The 19,259-nt window shown below is 34.5% G+C and overlaps 4 protein-coding genes across 4 annotated transcripts in view; 2 read left to right on the top strand and 2 right to left on the bottom strand.

The window, feature by feature from the left end:
* The window catches only part of LOC125872082 (kinesin-like protein KIN-7C, mitochondrial), a 28,476-nt gene extending 27,773 nt beyond the window's left edge, over positions 1-703 (top strand). Inside the window, exon 26 of the mRNA XM_049552758.1 lies at positions 566-703. The gene's annotated coding sequence lies outside the window, so the exon portion shown is untranslated. The remainder of the gene's footprint in view (positions 1-565) is intronic.
* LOC125872110 (superoxide dismutase [Mn], mitochondrial) overlaps positions 1-19,259 on the bottom strand; it is a 333,170-nt gene that overhangs the window by 157,290 nt on the left and 156,621 nt on the right. The gene's annotated exons all lie outside the window — the stretch shown is intronic.
* Positions 404-4,464, bottom strand: LOC125872099 (aspartic proteinase Asp1-like). The gene is made up of 9 exons (XM_049552772.1): positions 4,186-4,464; positions 2,828-2,945; positions 2,435-2,661; positions 1,993-2,223; positions 1,774-1,912; positions 1,505-1,699; positions 1,349-1,421; positions 1,082-1,166; positions 404-988 (listed from the first exon to the last, which is right to left on the bottom strand). The coding sequence occupies exons 1-9, from the start codon at positions 4,326-4,328 to the stop codon at positions 877-879; spliced, it is 1,323 nt and encodes a 440-aa protein (XP_049408729.1). The 5' UTR covers positions 4,329-4,464; the 3' UTR covers positions 404-876.
* The window catches only part of LOC125872084 (SWI/SNF complex subunit SWI3C), an 18,048-nt gene continuing 8,856 nt past the window's right edge, over positions 10,068-19,259 (top strand). Inside the window, exons 1-6 of the mRNA XM_049552761.1 lie at positions 10,068-10,275; positions 10,437-10,961; positions 12,692-13,227; positions 13,874-14,237; positions 14,324-14,397; positions 17,872-18,011. Coding sequence (XP_049408718.1) covers positions 10,257-10,275; positions 10,437-10,961; positions 12,692-13,227; positions 13,874-14,237; positions 14,324-14,397; positions 17,872-18,011 — 1,658 coding nt within the window. The 5' untranslated portion in view covers positions 10,068-10,256. The remainder of the gene's footprint in view (positions 10,276-10,436; positions 10,962-12,691; positions 13,228-13,873; positions 14,238-14,323; positions 14,398-17,871; positions 18,012-19,259) is intronic.

The following is a 19,259-nucleotide window of genomic DNA, read 5'->3' as shown; positions in this document are numbered from 1 at the left end:
ATATACTTTCTCAGTATTCTCCAACGGGCTGATGATCTTTTCTCTGGAGATAGATATGTTATTTGGTCCCTATGATTAATTGAGTAAATGCATAAGTAAAGATAATAACATGATTTAAAACCCTCCATTCATGAAAATGAATTACATTTTCTTGATGAAAGTTTGATTTCTTTCTCTATTTTCTCTGTTAACATAACTGAATATAGCAGACCAGAAAAGATTATCTTCATCTCCGCGCTGTTCAGAAATTTGTTCCTTCCTCATGCGTGAATTTCTTCCATATTTTTGTAAAAGTAAAATTCAGATATCCAAAAACTACTCAACTAGATCAATTGTACTATAAGTTGCAATTTTCTTTATATCAAAATGGCAATAGAATACATATTAAAATGTAGATGGAAATTTACTTGGGATCTCAAGAAGCCGAAAATGTCAAAGGCAACACTAGTATTATTTATTTGAAAGTGAATTCTGTGTTTCAACTTTCAACACTACACTAATATTAGATACAACCCTCAAGAAATTGTTTTCAATATATTTAATATGTAGTTTCCATTTCTGACAGGTATTACGCGAATTGCATCAACTCAACTGCAGTTGTAAATGGCCCAAATTTTATATAAGAAGCAGACACAACGGGGGCCCAAAGTGTATAGCTAACTGAGATTCAGAATTTCAAAGCTAGGAGATGATCTTGTGATGTAGGCTAAACGTGTACTACTGTATGTATTTGGGATAAACCCAATAACTTCGGTGCAGGTCATAGGGAACATTTCAGTAATATATCTGTACTCCCAATGAGTTGTCAATTATATTTGTTGCTCCAAACATTTACAGAAAATGGTATCAAAGCCACATTAGCTTCATTTTGTCACCTTATTTCTGGTTCTGCTTCAAAGGGTCAAACTTTGCAGGACATGTCCCTTTGTTTAGTCCTATGTTGGCAGGGTATGCATCATAATAATCTTCGCCATGATCACGACTGATGCTGTTCATGAAAAGAAAAAGTTTATGCTGAGTAATGTACTAGCCTCGTAATGTGAAAAGCAAGAAAATGTATAATAGAGTTTATGAAGTTTACGGAAGCTTCTTGCAGTTTGCTGGAAGCCATCCAATCTGTTTTTTCTCGTTATCGTATACCACCATTTTGTCTAGTAGAGAAATATCTGTCGGTGAAAAGAAAGAACAGAATTAGAAAGATCAAGTGCACAAAGAACTTGGACACAAACTCTATTAAAAAAAACTAGTGCTCTCCTTGATTATTTATGCAGATTAAGAACTGAATTTTCTCTTCATTTTGTCAACTACTGATTTTCTGAATGTATTATTTTAAGCAGCACTTTTGTACCTCCAATCAGATTATGATTTCCTAATCCGACTTCTGTACCGTTCAGTATGCCCAGGCATACATTACCATGCTCCTGAGAGAACACGAGCAAAAATCAGTCTTTGACATCATCCAACCATAATTTAATACCTAAGAAACAGTTGAAAAGGTGCTTACAGTAACAATAAGATAGGCCTCAGGCAGAAGCTGAAACTCAACATTCTTGGCTTTCATGAAACTCAGTGTAAATTGCTTGAAGTAGATTGTGGCATCATTAACAGATTTGAAGGGTTTGGAACCACTCCAGCAGACGGGAAGGCTTTTGTCATTCCTTGCATCAGTCAGCTGCTTTGCATTTATGTTTTTCTTTATCTGAAGACAAATTATTATTAGAGCACAGAAAAGAATCAAGCATTTAGGACTATAACAACACTTCCCCAACTTACCGAAGATAGAAAAACATCATAAGCTTTCGAACTAAAGTAAGTGAAGGTACTTCCACTGTCAAAAATAATTGGAAGACCCTTTACTCCTGTGGCCTGCCCATCAAATAAGAGCTCTGCTGGTCCCAAAGAGTAGTGCTTTCTGAAATCATAGAAATGCATCAGTTTTCATTAAGTTCCAAAGCTCCGGATACTAACCCTATAACATAACAGAGGACATACTCCGAAGATGTTTGCTCTATTGGTCTCCAAGCAATTCCAGAAGAGGGAAGAACATCATCACCGAAGAAAAGAAACCCTCCACCTTGCCCACTTAAACAGTGACCCACTACATTTCTGATAAGACCTAAGCCACTCAATTGCGATACGATGCTTGATTTTCCATAGGCAAGACCAAGAACTCCATCTGTAAAAGGTGTATGAGTAGCTGGCACTTCTTGACTGTAGCCACAACTGTAGCATACGACTTAATTCAGTTTTTTTGGCAAGTCAAAAACTTTCTCTGATAAACACCAACTTGGTGTCAAAAGTTACGTAAGACGACTCAATCAGGAGGTCATAAATTAAATGCATCGGATATTTAATAATGAACAAGTGAAAGAAACAGAAAGGCCTCTCGAGTTCATTTTTAAGGTTTACTACAAGTACTATGAATGTTTCTCACCCAAATATTAGATGAGGAGCAGCAATGCTACCATTGGTGAATCTAAGTGGAAATGTGTCTTTGACCAGCACTCCCAAGGATGAACCACTATCTGCATACGCAACCTCATAGTCGCATTGCTCATTAGGGTCGTGACAAGGATGGTTCTCGGGCCAGTGAAGGGACGTGCATACAGGATCCTTACATGTGACAACATTTCTATGTGGTTTGTAAAGATGGTGAGGGGCCTGCAAGGTGCATATTCCAGATATTCAGACAAACATAGACTAATGCTTAAGGGTTGGAACATGATTCGATATCATGGTATACAAAGATCAGATAAATTGATGATCTTTCAGGCTGAAATTTACTTCAAAGATTTAAGTTACAGACAAGGAAAAGGGAGTAATTTACCGGGGTGCATTTTGCACAAGGTGCATCACACTGCAGCCAAGTTAGGTCACTACCAGTGTCTATATCGAAAAAGTAAGGTTTAGGGGGTTGGCCAACCTCAAGTGTCACCTGATAATACCTGCACATCAAGAGACCATCTGGATTTACAAGAAAGAACAGATATAGAAAATTTAAGAGTATTTCAAAGTTTTGAATAGAGAAAAAAATGAATTTCAGATCTTGAAACATACAAATAATCCTTTTCTTTTTGGTCTTTTTATGACGAAGGTGTTTGGGCAGCTAACATGCACCTCGACTAATCTACCTCTACCTCTCAAGTCTCACCGCCTACCAACACTTAAACATGGAGAAAAAATGATTTTAGCCTCTTCTTTTTTTTGACCTAGGCATTCCATGGTGGATTGGTGGTTATAGACTATGTTGCTCGGACTCTTCAAAAATGTCAACGGGTGTGTGTCGGATTCGCCAAAAATATGTATTTTTGGAGAATCCGACACGGGTGTGGCATCAAAAGTGAAGAGTCCACGCAACTAAGGTTATAGATAATAATATCTTGCTTAATTTAGAATTCGCACCCTCTGCTCGCAAGACCTCAATAAAATGACATGTTAATAACGATACTAGTTCATGTAAACACAGAAAAATCCCCACAGTTAGCACTCTTCTTGAAGCTTCAAATCAATCACAAGACTCACAACTTCCCCTGTAGCTCTTGTACTTGCATTTAATTTCCTTTCATATAGCTAAGATTTAGAACTCTTATTGCTCATAATTATAAGTATGAAGTAGGACATTGTACCGGATAATACCATTTGAATGATATGGTAATCCTCTTCTTCTTCTCTAACCCCAATTCCCAAATCCACACACTCAATTTCTACCCAATCAGCAAACCATAAAAGCATAAAAGAAATGAGTATTACTGTACCAGTTAAGTAAAGCAGTACAAAACAAAACCAGTGATTAAATCTCCCTCCTTCCCTTTGAAAAACACAATTAGATACCTAATCACTAAACAAACATCCATGACTTATCACTAAACCAGTACTAATTAAAACCCTTCAAGAATTGGTGAACTTCAATCAAGAATAAACAAAGTACATTCACAATAAAAAAAAAACCCAAATTAATAACAACAGAGATAGATGATAGTTTAGAAGAAAAATGATACTACAACACAACTTTTCAAGAATTGGTGAACTCCAATCAAGAATAAACAAAGCTCATTGACGATCAAAAAACCCCAAATCAATGAAAACAGAAATAGATGATAGTTTAGAAGAAAAATGACACTACAACACAACCTTTTCAAGAATTTATGAACTTCAATCATACTTTAGAAATAAAGAGAAGAATACCCAATAGGATACACATTTCCAGCTAGAGGGAACACAAGAGAAGAACCAGATTTTAACTGCTTCTTCCATATGGGAAAATTAAAAGCAGAAAAGCAGCTTTCCAATAATAGCAGAAAGTGCAGCACTGACAACAGCACTTTCATGGTGATTTTGGAACAAAAATTGAAAAGGAGTTGGGGCAAAATACTTTCTTTATCTCCAAAAGCTAAGCAAAAAGTTCAATTCATGCTAAAGGAGAACAGAAAAAAAAAAAGAGATTTGGGGATGGGTTCATTCATCTGCACAACCACTTCAAAAATTTATGTGTGCCAATTTTTTCTTTGTTTTGTAATTTTCATATTTCCAAAATAAGCCTTAGCAAAAACAAATTGTTCTAAGATAATTATTATCTTTAAATGTTTTTCTATTTTGGAAGAATTTGTTTACTTAACTCTCAAAAACATATAGTACTAACCAAGGATAACTTAGTAAATTATATTCTATATTTTTAAGTAGCATGAAATGACTTAAAACCATATTCATTTTGACACGTATAAAATAAAATATAAATAAAAGAGAGAAGTATTGAAAACACTTCTAAATTTAATTCGAATTATTAGTTCACCTGAATTATTGATAGCCCTAAACACCATTTTATTTGACTAACTGAACTTAAATACATACCAATTTTGTAACATGAGTGAAATACATTTCTAAATTATAGTCAACATTAGAAGTGTTTTCAACATCTCTTTTGACTTTTTATTAAGAATCTCATTCTCTTACAAAAGTTTGAGACTACCAGCTATGTTATGTGATAAATTAAGGGTGTGTCTAGGTTTAGTTAATCAAATAAAATAATAGTTTAAAAATTATTGATAGTTCAAAGATAAAATTAATATTTCGTATTATGTTTGGAGCTAGTCTTAACTCACATTTATACCCTCTAATTTTAAATGTGTATACTTAAACACTTAAATTTATATATTGAATAAATAGACAGAAAATATTACGTGACTGAGTGAAAAGGACCCCTCAACTCGGAGAGGTTTGTGGGTGAGTGAACTTCTTGGAATTCACGTTATGCGACGGCACAGACAACTTGTCTCTTTCGCATCAATTATGAATCTACATAAAAACAACAAACATGCTTAATATAGTTTGTGAAATATGAAAAAAGTAAGGTGTACGTCGATTTTATTACTATTTTTGTGAAATAGGAATTATGGAGATTATTTTTGATAATTTTTTATTTAAAAAATAATATTTTAGAATAAATTTGAAAAAATATAAGATTAAAAGTTATGATAAAAATAATGAAATTTAAAAAAATAGTTATAGTGAAATAATAAAAATAACTAAAGTATAAAAAAAAATCGTAGAAATAAATTGGAAAGATACCATAATGATAGCACGATAATAAGGGAACAATAGGTGCTCCGGACTAGAGTCGTGATATAGAAAGACAGAAAGTGTTTGACTACTTATTAACTATCTACTCTAATTCTCGATATTTATGCTCATCTAATAAGAGTCATGTCATTAGTGTGGTAAAGATATCTCATGTTTGGCTAATTACATTTTTTTCTCTTTCTTCTTTTCTTGATCTATCTCTATTTTTCCTCAAACCTATTATTGTCACTCTCTCACCTCCTTACTCAAGGTTTTGTATTTCTCTTATGTGCATGCCTGTAGTTCTTGCAACTTATCCACTAAGGAGGCTACTATCATCTTATCATGTATATCTTCGTTCTTAATCTTGTCACTTTGTTCATAGTATGTTTACACACTCATCACGTATGCATCCTCGTCTTTACTAACTTCATCTTCTTTAAGTGTGGATTCTTGATTGACCAACACTCAATCTCGAACAATATAGTCAGTCTGACCACCACTAGATCTATAGAACTTACCTTTAAATCTTGGTAACACTTTCTTAACACACATGACACCAGATATGAGTCAGCATTTCATCCACCCCGCTTCAATACGATGTACGGCATCCTCATTGATCTCCTCATTTTCTTGAATTATAAAAGCTAGATACTTTAAACTTTCTCTCTTGAGAACATCTAATGTATCAATCATCTCTTCCCATTTATCTCTTGTAATGTGACACTAAACTTGCACTCCATGTACTTTATTTTGATCATGCTCAATCTCAAAAAAATTAAATTTCAAGATCTATCTCCAAATCTTCAATTTATATATCTTTAACTCTATTGCATGTCTCATCAATCTGTACTAAGTCGTCTGCAAAATAATATATACCATAATACTTCCTCTAAAAATCTAGTGTCATTTCATCTTTTACCAATACAAATAAAAATGAATTGATCCCCAATACATCCAACTCAGTTGAGAAGTTATTTGAGTCTTCTTTCACTATCCTTAATTAATCACTGTAACATATGCTACATGTAAATATGAGCTTTAAAGAAAATGATTTGACACATTTATATAACCTAAAAAATCATTTTTTTTTCTTATCTCAAAATTAATATACTATATAATAAAAATCCAAAAAGTCCCTCTCATAATCGTGCACTGTGTTTTTTTTTTAAAGGGAGAAATGTAGTAAGTGATAATTGATCACTAATTTTTCAAGTAAATATCTTAACATTTAACCAATTCATCATTTAGTTTTCTTATAGCATAGATATCAGTAAATAAATATTATAAAATTTTAAAAAAATATATACACAAAATATTTAATTTTACAAAAAGATCACAAATTTATATGCCCCATTTTAATTTAGGACTATAAATTCGCCCTTCTTGACAAGCTTTCAATTAAAAGAACAAGCTAGAAAATGTTACAGATCAAACAATAATAAAATTTCCCGTTCTTATTTAGTTGTCACCATTTTAGGTTTTATCTCCTTAAAAAATAAGATAAGTTTACCATTTTACTCTTATTTAATGTTCTCCTGAATTTAAGTTTTCAATTAATGAAAATAAATTAATTTATTTTGATTAATTACTTGACCAGTAAACATAAATTGATCACTTTGTTTTCTCATGTTGGTCAAATGCATACTTTCAAAGCTAATAACTCTCAAAGGTAAAATAAGAAAAATATTGCTATTTATGCATTGATTTTGTAAAATGACAAATATAAAAGAACATTTATTTTTAATAAAAACGACATTCAAATAAAAATGGAGCGAATAATATATATGTATACATATCCTAATTAAGTGAGATATGAGAGGATGATGTGCATTTTATCCGTAACTTGCTTCCCTCTGGAGAAAGCTTTGCAAGGTCATAAGTCATAACTATAGCTTTTACTGCAAATTAAATAATTATGATTACTCATTGAATAATACATTCTCCGTTCATTTTGCTTAATCCATGTTGATTTGGGTATTTTTCTTTTTAATTATACAAAAGTACAATATTTTATTTTATTTTTATTTGTTACTTTTTAACATATTAAAAAAATATAAATTTTTTCATATTTTATTTTTAGCATTAATTACTTACTGCCTAATTTATTTTTTTTCAAAACATAATATTAAATAATGTGATAAAACAGCCATGATAATCACTGTTTTTAATGGGTGTGTGGTGTGCCAATTTCAAATGTGACAACTACAAGTGAACGGAGGAAGTGTTTTTTTAGAGGTTTATTTTATTAAATTAATTTTACCGATTATGTTTTTGACCTCTAAAATTTATTATTGTTTTCTTTGTTCATTTTTACTTGTTCAATATTGACTTGACATACTCCTTAAATAACATTAAGCATAATGAATTTAACTATATCATCTTTTGAATATAATAAATTTAATATTTTGAAAAATGACTATAATTAATACTAATAAAGATAAGCTAGGAAAGATAAATTACATTTAAATTTTTAAAATTGGACAAGTAAAAATAGACATCTATTAATTTAGTATAGAGAATAAATAAAAATGAACTGATAAAATAATAATTTATGTTATTATTTATAAAAAACAATAAAATTCTCCTAATTTGTTAAAATGAACGAATAAAAATATATATCTTTGATATAAGACATCCAAATAAAATAAAATGAAAATAGTAATAAGCATTTTTTTTACCACTACTGTTAAGGGAGGAGTATTGGTATTGGCATGCCAGATCAGAAAAATGATCTTTTTCATTCTCCAACCATTAAAAGTATAATTAATACAATTATAAGTATTAATTTGTATTTAATCTGTTATTTACATTTTGTCCTTTTGAATTATTTACTTGACCCAGTTACTTTGCAATCAAAAGGGTCAAATTTGCTCTTTTTATCATTCAAACAACTACGAATTAGTTAAAGAGTTCAAAGCTCCACAAGAGGAATATCTTCCTTCAATATATAATTACTCTCTTTTGTATAGTGAATTAGTTGAAGACTTGAAACATTTTTCTTTGTCCCAATTCTCTCCTCATTATACACTACAATATTTTTCCATACTTCTCATTTTTTATTTTTTCCTACTCTTTCTCGTATCTATCTCTTGTCATGCTCAACACAAAGGAAGACCATCACTATTTACAGGGTGGAAAATCTTTCTTCCAAAGAATAGGACAGTTATGGGTAGTAAATTGGGTAAATGAATAGCTCAAAGGTTACATAAGTTACAAGGTATAATGAGGTAGAATAATGCATGAAATTAATTGTAAATTATTACAATAGTGGTTACAAGAGTTACATTCACATTCTTGTCAATTTATACACACTAACATATGCACTTAATATTTTAATTTTAATATTAAAATGCATAAAGACCAATAGTTTGGTTGTTATCTATTTCCGTTCGGTTATTAACCATACAATTTTTTTTTAAAAATGATTAATTCAAAAGAGGAAAAAGAAACAACAATCTATTCAGAAAACAAAAAATAGTTAGAACGACTAGATCTTTCAATAACTGAATTTACTGTGAATAAAGCTTCAAAATCCATCATTCTGGCCTAGAAAGAAGAGACAACGATATTCCTAATCCACCAAGAATTGTCATAGACACTCATATACATTAAACTTATAAGATAAATGTTCTTATCTTGGACCTTTATGTTTTCATAAATAAATTATAAATAAATTTGATATAGACATATATATAATATATTTTATTTAAAATTGCTTACAAAACAATATATTATGTATTTTACGATAATAAAATATATGTATATAATTTATCGGTTCAGTTCAGTTATTTATTTGTTTTTTCTAAACAAAATCAAAATCAAATCAATACTATCAATTACTCTGATGGTGCATGTGTATGATAGGGCCCCCCATAAGCGCCAAAGATTGGTGATGTTGTCATGATAAGTGTGGGAAGTCGATAGTGTACTCGATGATTGAAGGACCTATCGACTTGCATTAACTTCCTGTGGTCAGTAATAGCAAAAGCAGCCTATCTGGAATGATCTACTCCTTACTCAAGCAAAGTTGTATGCAACCGCATAGAGAAAGTTTAGCCAATCCCTCTATTTTCATCTTGAAAATTTGGAAAAACAGAACATGCTCTACCAACCACAAGTTTCATATTCAACACAGTATTCTTACGGGAAATTATGATCAAAGAGTTCTTTATCAACCACCATCTACTTCAGATTTAAAAAATTTAAAACCAAACCAAACCGAATCGAAAGCCTAATAAAATCAATCTGGTTCGAGTTTTATCCAAATCAACATCCTTAATGTTATGGTGTTTGAATGAAAATTCACGAAGTTAGAGGGACGAAAAGAGAATTTCAAGCAGGTACAAGTGTCTGTTTGATAAATATGAAGGACTGAAAAAAAAGAATTAGCTTTACGTTACTCTTTGCGCGTACATGTTTTTACTCACTCTCTTATTGAGCGCGTGGTTAAACCATCAAAAGATTGTCTTTAAATACAAATTATTAAGTAATTTAATTTAATTGTAGAAAAAACAGCTGCGAAATTCCAAAAAAAGAGCTCAAAATTATCATCGAAGCATCAGAGAGACAATCCAATCCCCCCTTTCCCCATTTTCCTCTCTGTGTTTCTCTCTCTAAAACAACCAATCTCAGACCCCACAAATCTCTCCTTTAAACCCCTTCTTCCTCAGCACCCAAAAACCCAATTTCTCTCAGCAATGCCAGCTTCCTCCTCAGGTGCACACAAAAAAACCCTCTTCTTTTTGTTCGTAAATATGTATTTTTTTGAGTTTTTTTTTGAAATTGATTTGAAAATGGTTGATTTTTGTGCTAGAATTTGATGGATCCATGTGTTAGGAATTGATATAGGCGAAGCTAACTAGTTGTTGTTGTTGTAGAGACGAGGAATAGATGGAGGAAGCGAAAGCGGGAGCCTTTAATTTCGAGGAAATCGAAGAACCAACATGATGATGACGGGTTTGAAGATGAGGAGGATGAAGAAGACATTGAACAGCAGGAGATGGAAGATGACCATCAAAACCCTAACAATTCAGTGGATCGAAGTTACTCTGTTGAGTTGGTGTCAGAAAGTAGGGACCGGATTAGTGAGTTTCCTTTGGTAGTGAGACGAGCAGTGACTCGGCCTCATTCATCTGTGCTGAATATTGTGGCAACAGAGAAGGCTGGGCTGAGTGGGGAGAGCAGGCAGAATGGGTTGGTTTTGGAGAACATATCGTATGGGCAGCTTCAGGCGCTTTCAGCTGTGCCTGCAGATAGTCACTCTTTGTTGACTGAGGAAAGAGGAGGGGAAGGTAGTGGGAGTGGTTCATATGTCATCACTCCTCCACAGATATTGCCGGGTCGCGGTGTCATTAAGCATTATGGTAGTGCAGGTCGAATCCATGTCGTGCCAATGCACGCAGGTACTCATACAATGTGCTTATAGTGAAAATTTGTTGCATATCATTTCCATAGTTGATGGAACCTTTTTGTGCTTTTAAGTACCAAAATACTTGTTTGCTGGTGAATAATGATTTTGAGCAAGAAATGATAAGACCGTGAGTTAGAGTGATATGTGTAAGATCTGTAGTATGCATTCTTTTTTAACAATCTGAAAAGGTCAACTGTTGGAAGTTTCTTAATTGTACTGTAGAAGTTCTTCATTTTCTGTCAGGACTTGACCACTTTTGGGAAATAAGATAGTTGCATAGTCCAATGATATTATTATTATTATTTCGAAGGACAATTCTGATCCTTGGATTTAATAACTTCCTAATTTGTTGAAATTTAAGAGATGACACAATCTCTGACCTTAGTATCTAGGGTAATTGGCAGTAATTCTATCAAATCAGTATGCCTGCTGGCAATGGGACCTTAAAGAGGTGTGGTATAGACACTGTTGCAATTTTATGAATCTCCTTCCACTTTCTTTTGAGTATTGCTGTCCTTCCCGTTCAAAGATAACGTCCTTCACCAGGAGTGTATCTTATAGAATAATTGATAGGTTAGAAGAGGTGTATGTGATATCTCACAGGAAAAATATGAATCTATACAAGTTATTAGCTGTGCAAACAAGAACTTGGAATCCTTTTTTGTACTATACTGTCCAAGTGTAGTGTTGATGGCATACTTGTGAAATAGATGCTAGAAGAAACTTACTGAGCTAAACACTTTTTTGGTCCAACTGAACTAAAGACATGAATTCTAGATTTGCATGTGTGGACTGTGGAGTGCCTTAGTAAACTAATCTTACTTGTAATCCTTAGACTAACATCTGCCATTTTCTATCAATGTTATTTTTTTGCATGCGCTTTACCAAATTAATTATAGAATAACACCTCTATCACCCAGATTTATCTCGAGGGGTGAGTGGCAGGTATCAATATTCTATAAAAGTAGTTTACCTTAAGAAGGTCTCCTTATATTCCAATTGTGCTTAGTCTTTGACGAAGTTGCCTAGATTGCTAGGGGTATCTGTCTGAGAATAAGAAGTCTGTCTCTTGGCTAGGTTCAAAGAAAATCACGGTTTGTAAAAATGGTTATATGTGGATTTTTGGGAATCTGAATTATTAAAATCACTTGGAAATCACCTGGAAATGACACTTAGGACTTTGGTTCAGTGGTGAAGACGCAATATGCATTAGACACAAGTAACAGGTTTGGACACTGTCACAATCAAAGCCTGGTATTTAAGTTGGGAGGAAGGTAGATAGGGCAGGTTCGTACTCGAAGTTTCAAACCTATGCGACAACTGGACTGGTCAGAATTCCACTTGGAATTTTTTCTATATGAAAACAATGGAAATGCTATGCTTGGCATTCATGGTGCATTTGACTTGAGTGCAGTACAAAGTATTTCTGGATACAAGCATACCTGCTGCTTATTTCTAGTATAGAGTAGCATTCTTGGATTTATATTTGGATTATGTTCTCTGTTACTTTTGAGACTACATGGTGGCTTAGTACTCCATTGCAGTACTTTTTAGATTAATCATTGATTTCTTCTTAAAATGAATGTCGTCTGTGTTGCTCATGGTATCCATGTGTAGGTCAGTTACTGCTTGAGAACCTTGTACTGGTGGCTTGTTTTTGTATTTTTGTTTATGGTCTCTGATCTTTGTCTAATTGGCCCTTTGTTATTCCTGTGCAAACAGATTGGTTTTCACCTAATACTGTGCACAGATTGGAAAGACAAGTGGTGCCACATTTTTTCTCTGGAAAGTCAGCTGAACATACACCCGAAAAATACATGGAGTGTAGAAATTGTATTGTTGCAAAGTACATGGAGTTTCCTGTAAAGCACTTGTCAGTTGATGATTGCCATGAGATCGTAGCTGGTATCAGTGCTGATGATGTAACTCGAATTGCAAGATTTCTTGATCATTGGGGGATCATCAACTACTGTGCTGTTCCTCCTAAAGATGAGGCCCCAAAAGATGGCACATATTTGTATGAGGACACAAACGGTGATCTCTGTGTTCCAGTAGCTGGTTTGAAGTCTATTGACAGCTTAGTCCAATTTGACAAGCCTAAATGTCGACTGAAGGCGAAAGATGTTTATCCTGAACTTGTGCGTGACTGCGATGATGACTCCGATTTTGACAACTCAATCCGAGAAATCTTGTCTGAAATTAGATGCAATTGTTGTTCTCGGCCTGTTCCACTAGCACATTATCAGTCACAGAAAGAGGTATATCACACATCTACTGTTGTCTTTATTTGCTGGTTATGGCTTGTATTGAAGAATCAGTAAATGCTTGTTAAGTTCTTTCAGGTATTTCTTATGGAGCAAATTTTCAATGCCTTATTTGCTATTGTGGAGAGAAGAGAGTAGTTACTTTGATAGCTTTAAGTACTTTGTAATAGGCATATATGCTGTTCATTTGGTGTTAAAGAAAGTGTACGTGCAGTAAAAATTCTCATTGCTTGAATGCACAATAAGTTACCTTCTTGATCAGGCGAGAAGAAGACCAATTTCGGCTTTTAGTTCCTTTGCCGCTCTTATCTGGTAGAGAGATGTGGGATTCCATAAGATCTTGCTGTTTACTGATGTGTCAGAATTAGATTTAGCTGTTACCAGGGCTTTAGCAAAGAGGTTGTGAAAAGATTAACAAAAGAAGGAAAAACATTAATCTAAGAACCTTTCTTGCTAGCATAAAAGAATATTTGAGATTATGAATTTTTTCTCTCAGCAACATCATTTGGGGTAGAAATTTATGTGCGACTAAAAAGTTTGCGCTTCATTTGGCACATAGGCGCTGAATTACACGACTTCTTTTGATGAATATTGTTGAGTGGTGGATGCCTTCAACACTGACTTGCTTTTTCTTTGACAGATTGATATTCTATTGTGTTTGGATTGCTTCCATGAGGGTAGGTTTATTGCTGGTCACTCTAGCTTGGATTTTGTCAAAGTGAGCTCTATGAAAGATTATGGAGATCTAGATGGAGATACTTGGACTGACCAGGAAACACTATTGCTTCTTGAGGGAATGCAACTCTACAATGAAAACTGGAATCAAATTGCAGAACATGTTGGCACCAAGTCAAAGGCACAGTGCATCCTTCATTTTGTCCGCCTGCCTTTGGATGGTGCCTCATTAGACAATATTGAACTTCCAGGTGCATCTGGTGCCTCTAGTTCTAACACAGGTGAAGATCGTAATAAATCCCATTCAACTTTGAATGGGAATCTTGCAGGTGAGACAGTGGACTCTCATTTCTCTTTATTATATGATCACAACGCTGAATCTTTAATACTCTTGCTTCATCCTGTTATGATGTAGGACCAAGCACTGGAAACCTTGATTCTGATAGCAAATTTCCATTTGAGAACTGTGGAAATCCAGTAATGTCCCTGGTAGGACTTTGTTATTGTCAGCCTGCTCTTATGAAATGTTTATTCCTCTTGTTCATATGAAGATACTTTAGTTCCTAGTTTCTGCAAGGATATCTGTTGATTCTTGAGGAATGTTGCCTTCATTTTGTCGGGTGGGGAAGGGCATGTCACTTGTTTATAACGCAAATATGTTATTTGTTTTCTATAGTTTGTTTCTCTTTTAGTATCCTTTTCCTTTTTGGTTCACCTCTCTCTGCGTGAAATCGTGGTGGGCGATGCATTTCCTTTAGAGCTTTAGAGGGTGTTTGGGTAAGCTTTTATAAGCTAGTTAAACCAACTCATAAACACGTTTGGACTTGCCCTACTTTGTTGGTGTCTGCCAAATGTGCCTATATGCCTAGTACTTATTAGCCAAAATCAGCCAAAAGTCATAGCTTGTCCCCCCAACATATGACTTTCAGCTTATTAGCTTTTATCTTTTACCAATGTTATTCTATGTTATTCCTAATTCTTTTTGTAACCCCTGAAATTTCCTTCCCAAAACAACACCTCCTTCCTCTCCATTTCATTGTTGTCATTTGTCATTTTCCATGTAGAGATGCTTCTAATATTTTAAATTTGAAAGTAGCTTTAGGGCATTTCAGTCACTTTACAAGAATAAAGTGCTTATTAGACTTTTTACCACACACACCAACTGCTTTTTATCAATTTCACCAGTTCTATCCATACACAACAAGCGCTGAAGTATATTTTGTAATCAGCTTCAACAAATTTTGTAAGAATCTGTAGTTGTATTGATTAAAAGCACTAAGAAGGTGCAAGGCTGCAAAAAAAAAAAGCATTCACAGATCAGTAGAAAAAGTATGTCCCTTTTCTTTTAGAGGGATCCTATCAGATCTAACAGTTCCTGCTTCACTTTCACTGGTTAAATTTTTTTACATGAAAGATAAAACAAAAGTAAACAAATTCATCTCGATCTTTTGAATAGAGCCTGCTTTGTCTTCAAAGCACCTCATATGCCTTACTCTCCAAATAGACGACATACAAGAAGGCATAGTGTACCACAATTTCCTTTTTTTCTTGTTCTTACCCTTGATGTTCCAGATTTTTAGAAACCCAATCGTCTCTCTGGGCGCTCCATTTAAGTCCCACCATGTTAAGGAGCAGTTGCATAATTGATCAGTGATGTAGCAGTGTAAAAACAAATGATCTATGCTCTCTGAACTGGATCCACACAAAAGCACCTGGATCACAATCGGTATCCTCTTTTTTTTTGGTAATTTCAAGCTTGCTTTATGAGCCACCAACCATGAGAATATATGTCCTTGTAAGAAGCATAAGTTTCCCAGATCTGTTTCCGAAGCCAAAAATTATTCTGAAGTCCTCCTGAAATCAAACTATCACAACGAGATTTCACTGTGAATTGACCTCTGCTTTCAGCTTCATCCTGTCCTGGCACTGTCACAGACCTTAGAATTTTCCAGAATCAGTAGCAGTTTAGCATGCCTACCCATTTCCAAATCATTCAAGTTCCTCCTAGAGTTGAGATTCCAACCATCATTGCTTCTATTGGACACTTGCTTCTGGCATCACAGATGGTCTATGTATGTCAGGGAACAACTCTTTGAGAGGAGCATGAGCGATGCAGCAGTCATTCTTCATCTTCCTTCCATCCCATCTTGTAACTAATGTTGCCCAATAATTGTTGCCAGGGATTCCTCTAAACCCAGCGCTTCAAGGATGTTTACAGCTGTAAAGATATGGCACCTGGGCCTAACTCAACCCCAAAAACTAGCTCATGACGGGAGGTTTGTCCAAGTCCATATAAGATGACCAATTTCCCATCCCTCTACTGATGTGGAACTTCTTAACACTCCCCCGCACGCCCAGACCTCAACTGGAGCGTGAACTCTTCTAAATGGGGGGCCAACATCGGTGAACAACAATTTGGGATGGGCCTGACTCCGATACCATGTTAAATTAGGTCTTAGGCCTAACTCACACCCCAAAAGCTAACTCAAAGGGAGGAGGATTGCCCAAGCCTTACAAGGAGTCCACCCATCTCATTAACCACCAATGTGGGACTTTTGTCAATCTTTAACAACAGCTTTTAGTACTGCAGGGATCATCAACTCCATACTTTTCATTAACTACTTCTTTCTGTAAAAACCTTGTTCTTCAGATATGAACATCCACAGCCATTTCAACACCAAGTTGTTTTTGTATTGCTTCAAGTTTCCAATTCCCAGTCTCCCCTCTTCTTTACTGGCTATAATAGTGGTCCATTTTACTAGGTGAGAATTCCCCCTTTCACTATTCTCTTGCCATAAGAACTCCCTCCTTAGTTTATCCAAACTTTTTCAACCTTAGCAGGTAGTGGAAATAAAAACATTACATAAGTTATTAACGAATCAAGCACAATATTTACCAGTACTAGTGGAAATCAGCTTCAACACTTCAAACTACTTTTAATCAAAGCTTCGACTCTTAAAATTTCTTTTAATCAACTACAACTGACGGGCTCTTAGTACCATTTTAACAGATGCCTTTTGAGTTCAGTTATTTCATTGGGGTAGGTTGGTAGAGAACTAGGCTATCCTTGTTCAGTTGTTTGTCTAACTTGCTGAAGGGTCCCATAATCCCCCTATGGTGAGATAATTGTCAAAATAGAAGTTAGCAGATGAACTATTTATGAGAAACATTAATGCAAGTCTTCTTCATGAGTTGTTTTTCTAAAAAGATTTTTCACAATGGTAAAAATGTTAAAGCAATGAAACACGTAGGAATTCATTATGATGCTTTTTAACAGAGAAGATTCAGAGTTGAATTTTTGATAAAACTAAAATGTTTAGATATATTCCTTTATTTGGCAAAATGAATGATATAATTTGCAGATGTGACTGACTCTTTTTATTTGGTTTTCTCGTCTATTGCAGCTTTCTTTTTTTGAATTTTTAAAATTAAATTATTTAAATATCTACCTGCTGTTATCTATTCACTGTTTCATTCAACTTACTGGAATGATCCATCAGATCCCAAATTATTAACTAATACATACTGCATGTGCAACTGTACATGGCTTCGTAGAATTAAATAAGGGAAGGCCTTAGCAGCCCTGTCAATATTGAGGCTCTGGACCTGGAACTACCTGTTCTTAGGTTCAAGTTTTAGTAGAGAGATTTTGCTAAGTTTGAAGTGGTTAGTGTCTTGATTCTCTTAATTTGTGTATCTCATTCTGAGTCCTTCTCCAATAATTGATGGTGTAGACATTGCTTATATTAACATTTTTCTTTTATACTTGCTCTCTCCTTAGTGTTTTCATAACTTGTGATATATTAGAATTTTTTGATGTGTGCATTGTTAAGCAGCTGTTTAAATTACATTTAAATTGACTTTGCCATACCATCTAAATTATAGACAGTTGAGTGCTGAGGACCCTTATTCTGAGGTGGGAACAAAAAGAAGAATTTTTTAGCTCTCTGTTGTTATCTGTAGGTTGCTTTTCTGGCATCTGCTGTTGGACCGAGAGTTGCTGCAGCATGTGCCCATGCATCCTTGGCAGCTTTATCCAAGGATGATACTTTAACTGCACCACGGAACATGACTCAGATGGATGGATCCACAACAAATAATGGGTATGTATTCTACTGTTTTTTCTTTATCAAGTATCAGAACTTGAAAGGAAATACATAAGTGAAGAAGACATACTAAAAATAAAGGTAGAAGTCATCAGTAGCAACAACAAATAAAATGATACCGAAGTAAAGGCAATAACAAGTAATAATAAAATATAAGAATAAGTAAGTATCTGCACTGTAAAACTTCTTAACGACACTTTATCTCAAAAAAAATAATCTTCTTAACGACAGTTAACTAATCTTTCCTTGTCAAAAGAACTCTTAAAGAAAGAAAAACAGGGGGAGTATTCTATTTTTGGTTGTACAGGTTTATCTAGAACTTGAATTCTTGGCTCTATGTCCACATCCTTTGCCAGCAAATCAGACACCTCTTTTGACATCCCCTCAACCTTCTCTTATTCGTTTCCAACTGCCCAAGTGTTTCTCCTCATTGTACCTTCTGCATTAGGCATTTTGTGCTACATGAAATACTTTATTTCATCATCTCAACGGTCCCTTTTAGTAATCTCTTTACCTGTCAATTTTTTTTACCTTTAGTCATCTCTGTTATTTTCATAACCCCTATGCTTTGGGAGCATTTAAGTCTAAGAATCTTGTTGGTTGCATCTATGGAGCTCCATTTTGGCTGATATTACCGAGCTAGTTACACCTTGGAGTAACTAAGAGGATGCTGGCTTATCTTCTCCAGTTTTAGAGATACGAGCAGTCCATTATATGCACAGGTATACAGTGCTAAATGGAAGCAAAGAGTAGATCTGATTGCTATTTTTCAGTGCATAATTGGTTGTGTCGCCACTGTTATACTTGCTTTGTCACATAACATTCCTGTCTGCATGGAACTGGATTGCAAGCCATGTTTCTTTCACCTGTGGGAGAGAAACTATGGCGACGGCTGTGTTGTCAAAGGTGCACTTACGTCCTGAAGGGAGGCTCAAAACATGTTGAGCGCTTCGACTCGCTTAATGTGCGCTTCAATGTCTTCATTAAGGCTAAAAGACAATTTTTCCTTGCGAATAAGCGTTTCCCGAAGAGGCAATACTAAATAATTGGTATTTCACTTTATCATAATTGTTTTTTCATTTTCTTTGTCCATATATTTGTTAGTGTTATCAAAGGCACGCTTTAAGCATGCTTAAGCCCTGAAGCGAGGCTCAAAATGTGTTGAGCACTTCGCCTCGCTTTATGTGCGTTTCAGTGTCTTCAACAAAGTTCTAAGACAAACTTTTCCTTGCCAATGAGCCTCTT

This window comes from Solanum stenotomum, chromosome 8 (genome assembly GCF_019186545.1).
Source record: "Solanum stenotomum isolate F172 chromosome 8, ASM1918654v1, whole genome shotgun sequence".
In the NCBI taxonomy this organism is placed as follows: domain Eukaryota; kingdom Viridiplantae; phylum Streptophyta; class Magnoliopsida; order Solanales; family Solanaceae; genus Solanum; species Solanum stenotomum.
The sequence above is the reverse complement of the archived record's forward strand: the minus strand, read 5'-3'. Positions and strand labels throughout refer to the sequence as shown.